We start from the raw sequence: 16,643 nt of genomic DNA, 5'->3' as shown, positions 1-16,643 counted from the left end.
AATGGTAACTAACTAACTAACCAGGCCTAGTGTCTAATCGACATGTGCCTAGGACAAAATGGTAACTAACACACATCAGGCCTAGTGTCTAATCGACATGTGCCTAGGACAAAATGGTAACTAACTAACACACACATCAGGCCTAGTGTCTAATCGACATGTGCCTAGGACAAAATGGTAACTAACACACACATCAGGCCTAGTGTCTAATCGACATGTGCCTAGGACAAAATGGTAACTAACACACACACATCAGGCCTAGTGTCTAATCGACATGTGCCTAGGACAAAATGGTAACTAACACACACACACACACACACACCAGGCCTAGTGTCTAATCGACATGTGCCTAGGACAAAATGGTAACTAACAGCCAGGAGCTATGACCCGACCCCTGCAACCACAACTAGGTGAGTACATACACACACACACACACAAGAGGGTGGAAAACCAGAGATCTGGTGGATGAACCTGGGAGGAAAGATCGACATTAATTGACATTAATTGGCATTAATTGACATACATAAACTACTTTATATATAGTCCCTTGTTATGTAGAGCATTTCAAGCAACCTTAATATTAACTTATAACTAATAACAGTTATACATTAAGTATAGTTTAATAGAATGCTGTGGTTTGTAATATGACATTTTATGTAGTGTACCAATTTGGCTTTTAATTAATGACTCGTGTAAGAAGTTGTTATAACATTAGTAGTAGTGAATACTAAGGCAGAGCATAATAAAGGTTATTTCATATATGTAGAAACAATTGCTGATAGCGAGAACTTCATTATGAATGCTAATATGATTTGAATCAACAGGGTTGCTACTGATAAATCAGGTTTTAACATAAATTAATCTAATCAGCATTTAAGGCAGATTTAGGAGTTGTTTTTTAACTATATTTTTGAAGTAGGTGGCTGAAGGAGAATTTTTTGATCATCTGGAAAGGCGTTTCAAATTTTAGGGTCCTTTATTTGCATGGAGTTGAAATATAGGTTGAGTCGAATATGTGATATATCTAAGAGATACTTATTTCGTGTATTATGTCTGTGCATTCTGTTATAGCCCACTAGAAAGTCAGAGTGTTGCACTAAAGTTCATTCCATGTGTTCTGTATATATAAATTCCACAGTTGTAAGTGTGGATATGTTGTCTGTTGAGTAAATTGTAACCTGACTGATTGAATGATTGATTATTCTAACAGCTAATTTCTGTTGAATTACAATGGGTGTTAGGTGATTTGCTGTAGTAGATCCCCAAGCATAAATCCTGTAAGTGAAATGAGGATAGATTAGAGATTAGTACAGACTAAGTAATGTTTGATAGAATGCCCACAGTTGGGGAAATTTTCTTAGATGTGTTGGATGAGTGTTGAATTTCAGGCCGCATTTAAGGTGTATCATTAAGAATTTCACTCATCTCGTCTTTCTGTATGTGATTTATTTATTTTTCTTGTTGAAATAGAGAGTTGTAACTTTATTCCAGAATAACACATAGGTCTTGTCAGCATTAACAATAAATTTGTTGGTTGCCATCTGAGTAGCAATCTTTAAAAGTGCCTCATTTGCTATATTGGTGAGGACAGCAGGATCTGGATTAGATATGACAAATGTTTGTGTCATATGCAAACAGGACTAGTTTAAGTTCCTGGAAGCATTTTGTAGGTCACTGATGTAAATGAGGAATAGTAGTGGGCCAACTACGCAACCCTGGGGCACCCCTACGTTGATAGTTTGTATTAATGAAGTAATGTCTTGGACTGTCACATGCTGACATCTGTCAGTGAGGGAGGAATTTATGTGAGAGTATGCTCTACTTTTAACAGCAAGATGTTCTGATTTAGTGTCAAATGCTTTTCTTACATCAGTAAAGAGGCCCATTGTTTTTCATAGATATGCTTCTTGTCAATGTTTACTGCTGTAGCATACGTCACTGGTGTTATACTGTTTAAAATACAGTGATATGTTCAGTGTGATGCCAACCCATCCTTTCAGCATCTAAGTAGATTCCTCACATATGGTTTGCAGCACATTTATCGGTTAGGTCAAGTTAGGTTGTCTATCCATAAAAAGTAACCAATTATGTCTTGGTGATTAAGAGGATGAGCATGCCAACCCTCCTAGGCTCTCTTCCTCTCTGATATTAGATACTGCAGCTGCTCTATGACCCCTTTGAGTTTAGTACTTCTCCTAAAATATAATATAATAATTAGATACAGCTTGTGTATTTTCATAATGTGTTATCAGTCACCAGATGTTGACAGATTTCAGGCAAAGTATAGGCAGCGTTCAATATGTTATCTCTGTAAATATAAGGAACTGTGTAGGAGTAATCTGCGTGTTTGCGTGTGCTGTGTTGTCGACTGTGTGTATCGCTGGACACTGCATCAGTTCTAGGCTGTGACTGTATAGTCTTTGCTTCTCCAAGGTGGAGGGCACGTGTGGTGTACGGCTGTCTTCGTTCTATTGTTTGCACCCTCACCACAAGCACAACTGTCATTAAGAGTGTAGAGCAACAGAAGACAATGAAGGAGGTGATACGGCTGAGTTGCAGGTGTGGCGGTAGGACGAAGATGAGACAGTGGTCAAGAAGAAGTTGGAAGAGGGCGCCAAGGGCTGCTAGTACCAGGACTCGTCTTGGGGTGTTGCGCTGTTGGACAAAAAAAAATTACTAAGTACTGTTAAATGCAGTACATTTCTATAAATGTAACTTAATTTATAATTGCAGATCTCGACTGATTCTCCATCAGAATTGTAATCCCTCTAGGGAAGTACCTCAGTGTTGGAGAAGGATTCTTGATCCAAAGATATGACATGTTCTTCCTTGGATTGAACCTGATTACTTCCTTTTACCCTTGGTGCTGTATGACCCCTTCAGATTTAGCTACTACTTAGGTAGAAGTTTGTAGGTAAATAAATTTTTTGTGAGATATATGTGATGACCTGTCCAGAAGTGCAGCGTAGCATATATCATTTAAATATTAGGATTTCAGTGAGCTAACACAGTTCCCATAATTAGTGTTACACAGTACCAATAAGTTGACGGATAAGACGTATGTAATACTTGGGGATCTCTACTGCAAAAATGTTTTGTCTGCTCAACAGGTGTCTTCAGCTGAGTGCAGATGTGATTATAAAACGAGACAGTGGGAGAAGCAGAGAGGTAATCTGAGGTGCTTAATTCCTCAACAAAGGTGGTCAATCACTCAACCTGAAGCAGAAGCATGAGGACAAAGCCTTTTATACCAGAAGTGAAGTGCAGTATCTGGAGATGATTGATTAGTGAAGTAAGTCATGCCAAACAGTTAATTAGCAACAAAATTGAAGGAGACAAATCCTCTACCAAGATACCAAATTGTGGTTGTGTCCACTCTCTTCAGTTTTGTAATCACCTCTGTATCCAACTAAGGCCCCAGGTGCTTATGCAGCTCGCGGAGTAAAAAAAAAATCGAAAAAATACGAAAATTGAGTTATTCTTACCAAAAAATAGCTGAACTTTCTGGCAACACTCTGGTGGAGGAGTGGGCGGAGCTAATATGGTCTAGGAGCCAATCAGGAATCTCCCCTGGGAAGTACTAAGATGGCTGACACACACCAGCCAACAAAATACTCTATACTCTCGCTAATATTAATTATAAGGCTCATTTACCTATAACAATTGATATAATATGACATAAGACGATATAATAATAACATAGAAACATAAAAAGTACGCCAGAACAAATAATATATAGCATAATATGACGCCTGAGAGGAAAGAACTTCATGGACCAATCCGATCTCAAGGACGTATATCCATCTCTAGTCACTATAATGAGAGAAAACGGAGGTTTACGATGGTTAACTGTAATAAACACTCGTAGGTTACGGAAACTGTAAATAAAGCGAATTTTTCGGGGTGGGGGGGAATATTTCCCCACGTACCTGGGCAGCCGCGCGTATCGGCCATTATCTCGGAAGTAAGTTATTTACCTATTTGGGACCGTAGAGCCAATATTTATGAACGAATTGACCTGATTTTCACAACAAACATAGAAGAATGATTGCTCTACACGATCTCGTTCCGATTTTTGACGTATCCCAAATATTTTCAAATTTGTGTGGGTAAACAAGGGCGATATCTTCCTAAATGTCATGAAACTTAGAAACTGTAATTTTTTTTTAAATGAAGATAAGGTTTATTACAAACTTAGGAACGAGGAAAGATGGAATTAGAAGTGTTCTATCAGCAGTAAGTGTAAAAACCACTTTTCTAAGTACCACTTTGGCCCTGCGCCCTGCCAAATGTAATTTTTCGTAATTTTTTTTTTTCATTTGCTTTTCGGCCGACCTTTCTGGCACTTCATCAAATCATGGTCAATATAAGCTTCTATTAGTACACCACAATTGAGCGTAATCGGTCGACAAATAAAAAAGTAGACCCATTATCGTTTCCACGAACCTAAGGCCCCTCAAGAGAGGTTCCTTGACGCTGGTGAGGGACTCTTGATCTAGGGAATTGGATATGTGCTGCAGTTCCCTGAATTAAGCCTGAATACCTTTCATCCCCCACCTTCCCACATGTTCTGTATAATCCTACTGGTTTAGCGCTCCCTCATAATTATAATAATGTACTCGACTAAGGAAGCCTACTGAGCAGGCAAAACTTTTTGGCAATTAAGATACCCACATGGCTAGCGAAATGTTTCCACAATAAGATTCCCAAATGTTTCACAGGTATCTCATCCATCAACATGTCAGTTTTCTAAACCATTTATATAAAAATTATTATTCTGCATGTTTACCATGCATTGCGACCCGTATATTTCTTATTTCCTCTTACCTTGAAGTTGAGCAGAACAGTAGTCTGCAAACTGCAGGTAGGCAACACATTTCTTTGGTAGGAGGATAGAGGTCAAATGGGAAGTTCAACACTGGCCTCAGAATCAATCGGCTGGTCTAGCTTTGCTCTTCCCTGCCTGACAGAGCGATGTGTTCAGCTAAGGCTGAGTAACCATCTGTGACTGGGCACCACGTCAGTTGTATGGTTGCCGTTTCATTTACTGATGGTACTTACATATACCCTGGGGTTGTTTGTTTTAGTACATAAGAACATAAGAAAGAAGGAACGCTGCAACAGGCCTACTGACCCATGCGGAGCAGGTCCATGTCCCCCCTCCCCCCGGATTAGCCCAATGACCCCCCCGGATAAGCCCAATGACCCACCCACCCCGGATTAGCCCAATGACCCCCCACCAGATTAGCCCAATGACCCACCCAGTCTGGTCACCTCCACTCAAGGATGGAGCACGGCACCAGACACAGCAGCACAAGCTAGTCAGGTCCAACTCACACCCACCCACACCCACTCATGTATTTATCTAACCTATTTTTGAAACTACACAACGTTTTAGCCTGAATAACTGTACTCGGGAGTTTGTTCCACTCATCCACAACTCTATTATCAAACCAGTGCTTTCCTATACCCTTCCTGAATCTGAATTTTTCCAACTTGAAACCATTGCTGCGAGTCTTGTCTTGGCTGGAAATTTTCAGCACACTATTTACATCCCCTTTATTTATTCCTGTTTTCCATTTATACACCTCGATCATATCCCCCCTAATTCTATGCCTTTCGAAAGAGTGCAGATTCAGGGCCCTCAGTCTGTCCTCATATGGAAGATTTCTGATGCATGGGATCATCTTTGTCATCCTCCTCTGTACATTTTCCAGAGCATTTATATCCATTCTGTAATACAGTGACCAGAACTGAGCAGCATAGTCTAAATGAGGCCTAACCAAGGATATATAGAGTTGAAGAACAACCTGAGGACTTCTATTATTTATACTTCTAGATATGAAGCCAAGAATTCTGTTAGCTTTATTGCGAACACTAATGCACTGTTGTCTTGGTTTTAGATTACTGCTAACCAGAACTCCTAAATTTTTTTTGCAATCAGTAGTATTAAGATCTACATTATTTAGTTTATATGTGGCATGGTTATTTAACTGTCCAACATTTAGAACTTCGCATTTGTCAATATTAAACTGCATCTGCTACTTCTCCGACCATTGCATCAGTCTATTCAAATCATCCTGGAGTGCTCTAGTGTCCTCCTATTCCGTGTGCCTTAAGTTTCCTCAATAGCCTCTGGTGTGGAACTCTATCGAAAGCCTTACTGAAGTCCATATACACAATATCATATTCATTACCATGATCTACCTCCTCAAACACCTTAGTGAAAAAGTTAGTAAATTCGTAAGACAGGAACGCCCCTTTGTAAAACCGTGCCCCTCAAGGAAGGCTCCTTGACGCTGGTGAGGGGCTCTTGATCTAGGGAATTGGATCTGTGCTCCAGTTCCCTGAATTAAGCCTGAATGCCTTCCATCCCCCCATAGGCGCTGTATAATCCTACGGGTTTAGTGCTTCCCCCTTGATTATAATAATAATAATGTAAAACCGTGTTGAGATTCATTAATCAACCTGTGCCTATCAAGATGGCTACGAATTGCTTCAGCAATTATTGATTCCATAAATTTTCCCACTATGGAGGTACAGCTCATTGGTCTATAGTTCGAAGCCAAGGACCTGTCACCTGCCTTGTAAATATGTATTACATTTGCCATTTTCCACTTATCAGGCACTATGCCAGTTTGCAGTGATATGTTAAAAAGATTAGATAAAGGTATGCTAAGTTCCTCTTTACATTCTTGTAACACCCTTTCAAACAGTTCATCAGGGCCTGGGGATTTGTTAGGTTTTAGTTTCTCTATTTGTCTGAGGACCATGTTGTGATGTAGTTCAGCTGGGCTTGTGAGGTCTCTGGGGAGACCTAATTTAACCAATTATATGGTCACCTTGCCTTGGCAAATGTCTGTCAGAGCCACGCCTTTTCGGCTTAAGACTGGGGTCTTTTGTTCTGGACGGCGTCAGACCTCGGCGTCAGATCAACACCACGTGTGCACACCTCATTGTGGAGGGTGCTTGGACCACCATAAAAGCCCAAGGAAGAGCATGATCAGGAGATTCAAGCGTAGCTGCTGCTGGGGTGCAGAGCTCCTGAGCAGAGACTTCGAACAGAGCTGCTGCTGGGGTGCAGGGCTCGGGAGAAGGCTGCTGAAGTCTCTGGAGGAGACTGTTGGAGACATTAGGCAGAGTACTGGCTTGGAGCAGTACTCGTGCTGCGTAGGTCTTGGGACCTGTGGCTTAGTTCCTGTAGTGAACTGTCCTCTGTACTATTTGTAAGTTATATTCATTTTCGTCAAGTTGATTGTGTTCCCTGTCTCACTGCTTATGTATACCATCCCATTTATCTAAACCACAATAATGTTCTCCTGTTCCCAAATATATTATTGTACAAGGACTTAATAATAAACTGTGTTTGAGTAGAATAGTAATATTCGCTGTCCCCGTTATTTTCTCCATTTATTTATGTTTAGTTAAAGTAGTGAGAGGGTGAGTAGTGTGGAGTGCGAGGGTAGAGTAATGAGAGGTGAAGTTGTAGTCACCAGTGACCTCACATTACCTACCTACCGCCCACCTCTCCTGTCATCTCCTACCTACCTCCGCACTCATTTATTTCCACCTCCGCACTCATCCCTCCTACTGCCTCGCCTGTCCCCTACCTACTGACTCCCTTCCCCTACCCCCCATATTCCCCTAATCATTACCCCCCTACATGACATGGTGTCTAAGCGGTGGTGGTTCTTATTATTTTTATAGTAGGAACCAGTCCCATGTGCCTTATTTTTGACTGCTCGGTTATACTTGTTATGCTACCATTTGCTACCACTTTTTTTTCTCTCTTGTGTGTGTAAAGTTAAAGTAAATATCAGTGTGATATTATAATCCTAGTGACCTTAACTGGCCTTTTTTTTAGACAGTGGGTCTGAATAATTGTTTGGTTGTATTATTATATTTGGTGGAGTTGGTTGTTGGTTTGGGATAAATGGTGGAGAATATCAGTATTTGGGTGTGACTTTTGGGGGAAGCAATTACTGGCCGAAATTGAATATTTACAGAGGAATGAGAAGTCATCCAGCCCGCCTTGGAAGACTAGCCCACAACTGTCACCCACTGAAGAGATGCCTATGATTATTATCCACCTGATGTGCCAAGTCACCCAGCTGATGTGCCCTAGTAGATGTATTGCTGCCTTGGTCTGTCATCCATTGTAGTGGGTGTCTGTCTGCATCACCCAGCCTGTGACCATCACCCAAGGACCACCAGTTACATACAGTTGCCAGGGATGGGTGACTGCACCTCTGTTAATCACCTGAAGTGACCTCACCACCTCATCTCACCTCCATCATCTGACCATAGCCTGCTGCTGCTGCTGTTGTCGGCTGCTTATGATGCTGCGGTTTACTGAGATGCTGTAGCCGTGCTGCGATGCTGTGGCCGTGCTGTGTGCTGCTGTGATACGGCCGTGCTGTGATGTTGAGATGCTGCGGCCGTGCGGTGATGTTGAGACACAGCGGCCATGCTGTTAGTGATGCTTGGACCGTGCTGCGATGCTGTAGCCGTGCTGCGATGCTGTGGCCGTGCTGTGTGCTGCTGTGATACGGCCGTGCTGTGATGTTGAGATGCTGCGGCCGTGCGGTGATGTTGAGACACAGCGGCCATGCTGTTAGTGATGCTTGGACCGTGCTGCGATGCTGTAGCCGTGCTGCGATGCTGTGGCCGTGCTGTGTGCTGCTGTGATACGGCCGTGCTGTGATGATGGATATGCTGTGGCCGTGCTGTGATGCTGTGATGCTGCCTAGCTCAAGAGGAGATGGCGGTGATGCTGCAGTGGTGTGTGAGGGATTCTGGCTGGTGTGCCAGGACAGGAGAATCTACTATGAAGGAGTTGCCATCCTCGGAGATGTGGAAGGACGTGAGCCACGGAGATGGACTCCAGCTGCTGGGACCAGCCTGCTTTCAAGGGCGGTATGGAGGTGTGTCCTGCCTTGCTGGTCGACCTGTGCGACAGGTATGCGGGGATGCCCTGCCAGCCATGAGAAACAATTAAGAGTGTGAGATGTCCCCAGCCTTCTTTGACTTGCCAGAAGTGTTAGTGTTACCTGTGTGAAATAAGGTGACCTTGAAAACGGTCCAGTGATTATGGCCGCCTTGTTTTATGAGGCCAGTGAATCCTAGTAGTGACATAGGGCTTTGCACCAGAGAGCAACTCTTATGCTGGCCAACTGCGAGGTGTACTGATTACACTGCCTTGTGGTAGATGAGAAGGTTGAGGGAAATATATGTAATTGAATAATTTTGTATTATATATAATTTTGTCTTTGTATTGTAATAAATTTAAGGGGTTAGGATTAAAATAGTCTAATAACTTAGGACAAATTGTCCTAGTTCTCAGATATTTTAAATTGGGGGAGAAAGGGGGATGTGATGTAGTTCAGCTGGGCTTGTGAGGTCTTTGGGGAGACCTAATTTAACCAATTATATGATCACCTTGCCTTGGCAAATGTCTGTCAGAGCCACGCCTTTTCGGCTTAAGACTGGGGTCTTTTGTTCTGGACGGCGTCAGACCTCGGGGTCAGATCAACACCACGTGTGCACACCTCATTGTGGAGGGTGCTTGGACCACCATAAAAGCCCAAGGAAGAGCATGATCAGGAGATTCGAGCGGAGCTGCTGCTGGGGTGCAGAGCTCCTGAACAGAGACTTCGAACGGAGCTGCTGCTGGGGTGCAGGGCTCGGGAGAAGGCTGCTGAAGTCTCTGGAGGAGACTGTTGGAGACATTGGGCAGAGTACTGGCTTGGAGCAGTACTCGTGCTGTGTAGGTCTTGGGACCTGTGGCTTAGTTCCTGTAGTGAACTGTCCTCTGTACTATTTGTAAGTTATATTCATTTTCGTCAAGTTGATTGTGTTCCCTGTCTCACTGCTTATGTATACCATCCCATTTATCTAAACCACAATAATGTTCTCCTGTTCCCAAATATATTATTGTACAAGGACTTAATAATAAACTGTGTTTGAGTAGAATAGTAATATTTACTGTCCCCGTTATTTTCTCCATTTATTTATGTTTAGTTAAAGTAGTGAGAGGGTGAGTAGTGTGGAGTGCGAGGGTAGAGTAATGAGAGGTGAAGTTGTAGTCACCAGTGACCTCACATTACCTACCTACCGCTCACCTCTCCTGTCATCTCCTACCTACCTCCGCACTCATCCCTCCTACTGCCTCGCCTGTCCCCTACCTACTGACTCCCTTCCCCTACCCCCCATATTCCCCTAATCATTACCCCCCTACATGACAATGTCACTAGTTACTGAAATCGTACATAGTTTATTATCCTGTTCTACATGATCTATTATTTCAGGAATATCGCTAGTATTTTTCTGGGTGAAAACTGAGAGGAAGTAGGTATTGAGAATTTCACACATATCCTTATCACTGTCAGTGATCTGACCAGAGTTACTCTTAAGTTGGCCAATCTTGTCCCTAATCTTACTTCTGTATACCTGAAAGAACCCTTTTGGGTTAGTCTTTGAATCCCTTGCGACCTTAGCCTCATAATCCCTTTTTGCTTTTCTTATTCCTTTCTTTATTTCTCTCTTTAATTGAATATATTGATTTCTTAACTGCCCATCCCCTCTTTTGATATGCCTATATATGCCTCTCTTTTGACCAGTGAGATGTTTTAATCTATTGTTCATCCATTTGGGATCATTTTTGTTAGATCTAATTTCCCTGCTCAGAACAAAAGTTGTCTGGGCAGCTAGAACTATGCTCTGAAAAACGTCATATTGGCAACAAAGCTCACCTACCTGACCCATAGTCAGGACATCCCAATTTAGCCCACCCAGGTAATTTTTCAGTCCCATGAAGTCGGCCAAGCGAAAATCTGGGACAGAGATTTGATTGCAGTTATCTGGGTAATTCCATGATATATTGAAACTAAGTGATTTGTGATCACTTTCCCCAAGCTCATCATTAACCTCAAGATTATTAATTAGTGAATCTTTGTTGGCAAGAACCAAGTCAAGCAGATTGTTTCCTCTAGTTGGTTCTGTCACAACCTGTTCTAAAAAGCAATCCTGAACCGTATCAAGAAAGTCACTAGACTCAAGATTTCCTGTCATATTGTTCCAATCAATTTGTCTAAAGTTAAAATCTCCCATTATCACAACATTTTCATATCTAGATGCCTTATGAATTTCGTCCCATAACAGCTTACTGCACTCCCTATCAAGGTTTGGGGGCCTATAAATCACACCCAAAATTAATTTGTCACGTCCCTCGAGAAGCTGTAGCCAAACAGATTATGTGTTCGATGTTTCTAATCTTATATCGTGTCTAAGACAGCAATTTAAATTTTCTCTGATGTACATCGCCACTCCACCACCCTTCCTGTTGACCTTATCAGTGTGGAATAGTTTATAACCCTGTATGTTGCATTCAGAAGGCATTTCTCTATCTTTCAGGTTGAACCAGGTCTCTGTTATACCAATAATATCTATATTACCTGCACTTGCAAGTAATCTTAGCTCATATATCTTATTTCTTAGACTCCTACTGTTTGTATAGTAAACCTTAAGGGAGCTAGTCACTCGTTGCCCTCTTCTATCTTTCTTTGTTTGTTGATCAATTGATTTGCCATTACTAGCAACTTTATTTTGAATATTGTCTTTTAAACATCCCTGAGGTATCCCGGTAATAACTGCTGTTTTTAACCCTAATGCTGCAGCCTGACTGTTTCCCACAAACACCCATACCTCTATAATCTATCAGTTTAAATTCCTAGACAAGTCATCAATTACCCTCTCAATTAAGTTGGCTAATGCAACCACTCCATCCCCAGAGAAATGAACCCCATCCCTTGCATACATATCACGTTTGCCAAAGAATAGGTCCCAGTTATCAATGAATGGGATTGCAAGTTCCTTGCAGTACCTGTCTAGCCAGCAATTTATACCAATTGCCCTAGACACCCATTCATTGCCCACTCCCTTTCTAGGCAAGATGCTACATATGACTGGGATCCCTCCCTTAGACCTAACTACTTCTGTGGCTGACCTGTACTTATCCAGCAGCTCCTCTCTCCTGCCCTTCCCAATGTCATTACCCCCAGCACTAAGACAGATAATGGGCTTGTTCCCATTACCTGCCATAATATTATTCAACCTGCTGACTATGTCACCAACACCAGCTCCAGGAAGGCACACACTCTGTCTGATCTTTCTGTCTCTGTTACAAAATGCATGGTAACCCGGTGGCCTAGTGGCTAAAGCTCCCGCTTCACACACAGAGGGCCCGGGTTCGATTCCCGGCGGGTGGAAACATTTCAACACGTTTCCTTACACCTGCTGTTGTCCTGTTCACCTAGCAGCAAATAGGTACCTGGGTGTTAGTCGACTAGTGTGGGTCGCACCATGGGGGACAAGATTAAGGACCCCAATGGAAATAAGTTAGACAGTCCTCGATGACGCACTGACTTTCTTGGGTTATCCTGGGTGGCTAACCCTCCGGGGTTAAAAATCCGAACGAAATCTTATCTTATCTTATCTTATCTTGTCCATATATCCTACCTGAGAATCGCCTACTATTAAAATATTCTTACCTTGATTAACAGAGGAATCAGTGGTACCTTCAACCTCACTAACCACTGAAGTACACTCGTCTTGGAGAACAGAGAATCGATTTCCTACCTTCACATCTTCTCTATTATCTCTCATCTTCCTTCTTCCTGAACTGTGAACCACTTGCCACTTAAAGCAGCTGCCACTATCACTGCTGGTGACCATTTCCTCCTTACCAGCTAAATCCTTCTCACACTCACTCCCAAACTCATCTATGCGAAGCTTCAGCCTCCTATTTTCCTCCTGAAGAAGTAGAATCTCCTTCAACACCTAAACCTGAGACTCTAAAACACTACAACAAGCCATGGTGCTTGGTAACAGCCCACACTAACTCCCAAGAACTTAGGCAGGCATGACCAAAGGTGACAACTGACCTCAGCATACTGACCACTGACCTCAGCGTACCGACCACTGACGTCAGCGTATTGATGACCACTTCATGGTCTTGATGGTGGGTGGGGAAGATAGGGAACTGAATGTGATTACGGAGAGTTTTCATTCTACACAGTTTGATGATGACCTCTGTAATCCCCCGGACTCTCCTCGTAACCTGGTACCACTTTCGGGCACTTCTTTGTTGCCAGACCTTGGTGTTGGCATCCACCCTGACACCTTTGATACCTCTGCCCTTTGTAGTAGTGAGTCAACTCCATCTCCAGGGAACTCCACAGCTCTCCTACTCCAGAGCTGTTCAGTGCCCACGGGTCCCTGTTGTACCCACTTAGTCACCGCCAGTGGTGGGCATAGCTAACTGAAAAGTTAGCTTCGCTAACTGCTAATCCGCTAACTAAAAAATTTGCTCCATTAACGATAAACAGCTGAAAAAAATAGTGGTAGCTAACACTAAATGCTAACCGCTAACCTTTTCACATGAATTCAAATTCGGTTTGGTTTTTTGGTCTTTTACTTTTAAGACTTTTAGAACAGACCTGGTGAACTTCCTAATAAGATATAGGAAGATCCGGCCTTAATTATTCTCCTCAAACTTGATGGCATGTGCTGGGTGTTTCCTTTTAGTATGCAGCTTCAAGTTGTAGAGGCTCGCTGCCTGTCCCTTGATGGTGTCCTTGGGCTGGCACATGACACAGGAAGTACAAAATATTGGCGTTCTTCTTATCCCTTGACTTCAGGACAAAATATTCATCCAGGTGGGGGCACGGGCTCTGCGACTCCTGGCCCTCGTCCTGAGCGGCCTCTGCTTCAACCACAGCCGCTGCAGACTCCTCAACAACACCCTCAGGCAGAACAGAAACGTCTCCCCTGTTCATAAAAATAAGTAACAACACACCCCAGTGATCGCTGACACTGTAAGACTTATAAGAATGCTGCTCAGATGCTGCTGCTGGTGCTACTGCATTGACAAGCCATGTTTATACAGTCAGCCAATAGCGTGCCTGAGTGATTGTTGGGAAACGCCCACAACAGACAGGACCAAACACGTGCGCCATTGAAAAGGTATTGCTTTCTCACTACCAACAATGTATGAATTTTTTTTTTTTGTGGACTCAAAGTTAGCAGACCTTTATTTAGTGAAAGCTAATTGGTCCGCTAGCGGTTTTCGAAGTTAGTGGAAATGCTAATCCGCTAAACAAAAAGTTAGTTCTGCTAATTAGTGGTTAGTGGATTAGCGGAACTGTGCCCACCACTGGTTACCCCTTAATTTAACTCTTATAAGTCCTCATCTCTGATGTTCATGCCTCCTGTTCCATACTCTTCCTTTTACTATGTTTCTTCCTCCTGTGAAAATTATTATTATGTGAGCAAATCACCTGCAGGAGGCTTACAAGGCATTACCTGAATTATTACCTGAAAGTAATTTGGGTGAGGTAAGTGGGACTTAAGTCACAGCAGGTCACTGAACTGTAACTCCCTCGTTGCCCACTCCCTACCACTCACAAAAAGCTGGACCTGACATTAAATTATTAATTATAATATTAAAACCAGCTACTCTGGTAAATTAAAGTTGTGGACTGTACAGTGCTAGTCATGGTATTATGCCCCCCTCCCCCACACACATATCAAAACACAAACACATACCATGAAAGATAATATATATGCACACTGAAGTTTTAATACTTGGTGCTGCATCCTTTATGCTTAATCATGTCCCTCAGCCATGTAGGAAGACTCTCACACAAATTCTTGAGGGTTTGGGGAGGTATATTATTCCATGCCTCATGTACAGCAGCCTCCAGCTATGGGATGGAACTGATATCCTTGCCCAGTAAATTTTGTTTCACTATTGACCAGAGGTTCTCAATAGGATTTAGGTATGGGGAATTGCCTGGCCAGTCATTAAAGAACTTCACAGTCCTTAAGCCACTGAACTACAGATTTGGTGGTATGACACAGTGCACCATCCTGCATAAAAACCATAGTCCCACACTTGTTAAACTCCTCAGGTAAATTGTCACACAACTCCAGGCAGTGTCAGCGTGCCTCGTTGTGCTCCGGGTTTTCTGGTGTTTCACGGTCGCTCTTACGTGCTAGAACTTTAATTTGTGTCATCAATCCTATACGATACATCCCTCTAGCGCCTGGAACCAATCTTGGGCGGAAAACATTATATACTGAGTCAAAAAAGGAGAATTAGTGTGCACTAGCTAGCAGAGTTTACTGCCAGAGGGGAATCATACGCCTGTGTCCCGTGTGAAAAAAATAATAATAATAATTGAACTTTTCGTGTCAGAGGAAAGAAAGTCTCCCTGATAACATTGAGTATACATAGTGTATAGTGTATACTACAGTGGCTCCCTAGTATATTGATGATAAAGGCTAAAGTGTCATTTGAAAACAGGTGAATTTGTAAATGAAGTGATAAGCCTATAGAGGCAGGTGCCAGAAGTCGCCAGAAACTTACCACAGGTCAGCTGTTTTTAATAATCTTCCTGGCCTGCTAGTGTACTCGCATATAATCTAGTGATACCAGTGAATAGCAGAATACAGTGTTGTAGTAGCAACTAACCAGTATTATAATGGTACTTAGTGGAGTGGAGTGACTTTCATTAGTTTCTTTTTTCTTGAAATACCAGACGTATACTGTGAATTTCATATAACTGGTAGTTACCAGCGGTCGCAATATACACAACGAGAAGCAATTATTACTACAGAAAAAGCGTCCTTCCTCCAAAATTTGCACCAGTCAACTATAGTGATAATATAGCATTTATTGTGGTGGAGACGGAAAAAAAAATAGAAAAGCTAGATACAGCGATTGATAAACAAGGGTTGAGGTCGACCGTTCGTCATTGTAGGAGTTGCCAGCAGTCACCGGCTCTTCAACACGCAAGTTATACTTTTGTATCAATCAAATCACATATTACTCGGGTAGATAATTTCCAGTAGATCCTTCATGTGTTAGCTCAAATCACCGACCAGTATGGTTTAAATAAGTGACCCACTGATCAGATCAGATCAGATCGACTGGTCCGAACCCTTGACTGGTCCGATCCCTGGACTGGTCCGAACCCTTGACTGGTCCAAACCCTTGACTGGTCCGAACCCTTGACCGGTTTCAAACGGTTTCGTTGGACAATAAAGCAGACTGTAAACGGATGGGGTTGTAGGCGCCCTATAAACACAAACATTAAATATATACCAGGAACGGTAAGCTGTCCAATATACAAAAACAGTTAGAAACAGAAATACAAATAGCTAGAGCTTCATTTAAGGAGGTTATTAATAGAATATTCAAGAGGTTGCTAGTAGAATTGCAGTAAATCAACCATTCACATCATTATGAAGCTGTGTGTAGTCTGTGGTCAGTCAAACAAACGGGCTTCCACATGCATAAATTGTCATTTTTGTGGAAATTGGTGTCACGCCCCTTGTGCAGATATCCAAGAACTAGCTACAAGCAGTATTAAAACAGGGAAGTGTTTTGGGTATGCCCAAATGAGATAAATCTGTGGACTAAAATCACAAGGGTATTAAAAGAGGTCAACATCAAAGCTGCTTTCATAGAAAACCTGGAAGCTTTCTACAACAGATGGGAACATAAAAAGTCTGGGCTGAATGGTACTGCCCTTGATACTGGCCATGTAGTCAGAAACTGTAAGGCTGGAGATGATGTCCTG

At 42.5% G+C, this 16,643-nt stretch overlaps 1 protein-coding gene across 2 annotated transcripts in view; it reads right to left on the bottom strand.

Moving 5' to 3' along the window:
- Window positions 1-16,643, bottom strand: part of LOC128684560 (uncharacterized) — a 37,450-nt gene that overhangs the window by 6,530 nt on the left and 14,277 nt on the right. The window contains exon 4 of one of the 2 annotated variants that reach the window (XM_053770819.2): window positions 958-2,655. The exons of the other annotated variant lie outside the window; for it this stretch is intronic. Coding sequence (XP_053626794.1) covers window positions 2,236-2,655 — 420 coding nt within the window. The 3' untranslated portion in view covers window positions 958-2,235. Of the gene's footprint in view, window positions 1-957; window positions 2,656-16,643 lie in introns of those variants that run through there. 2 annotated transcript variants of the gene reach the window in all.

The sequence above is a fragment of the Cherax quadricarinatus genome, chromosome 4 (assembly GCF_038502225.1).
Source record: "Cherax quadricarinatus isolate ZL_2023a chromosome 4, ASM3850222v1, whole genome shotgun sequence".
In the NCBI taxonomy this organism is placed as follows: domain Eukaryota; kingdom Metazoa; phylum Arthropoda; class Malacostraca; order Decapoda; family Parastacidae; genus Cherax; species Cherax quadricarinatus.
This window is presented reverse-complemented; position numbering and strand designations above follow the sequence as displayed.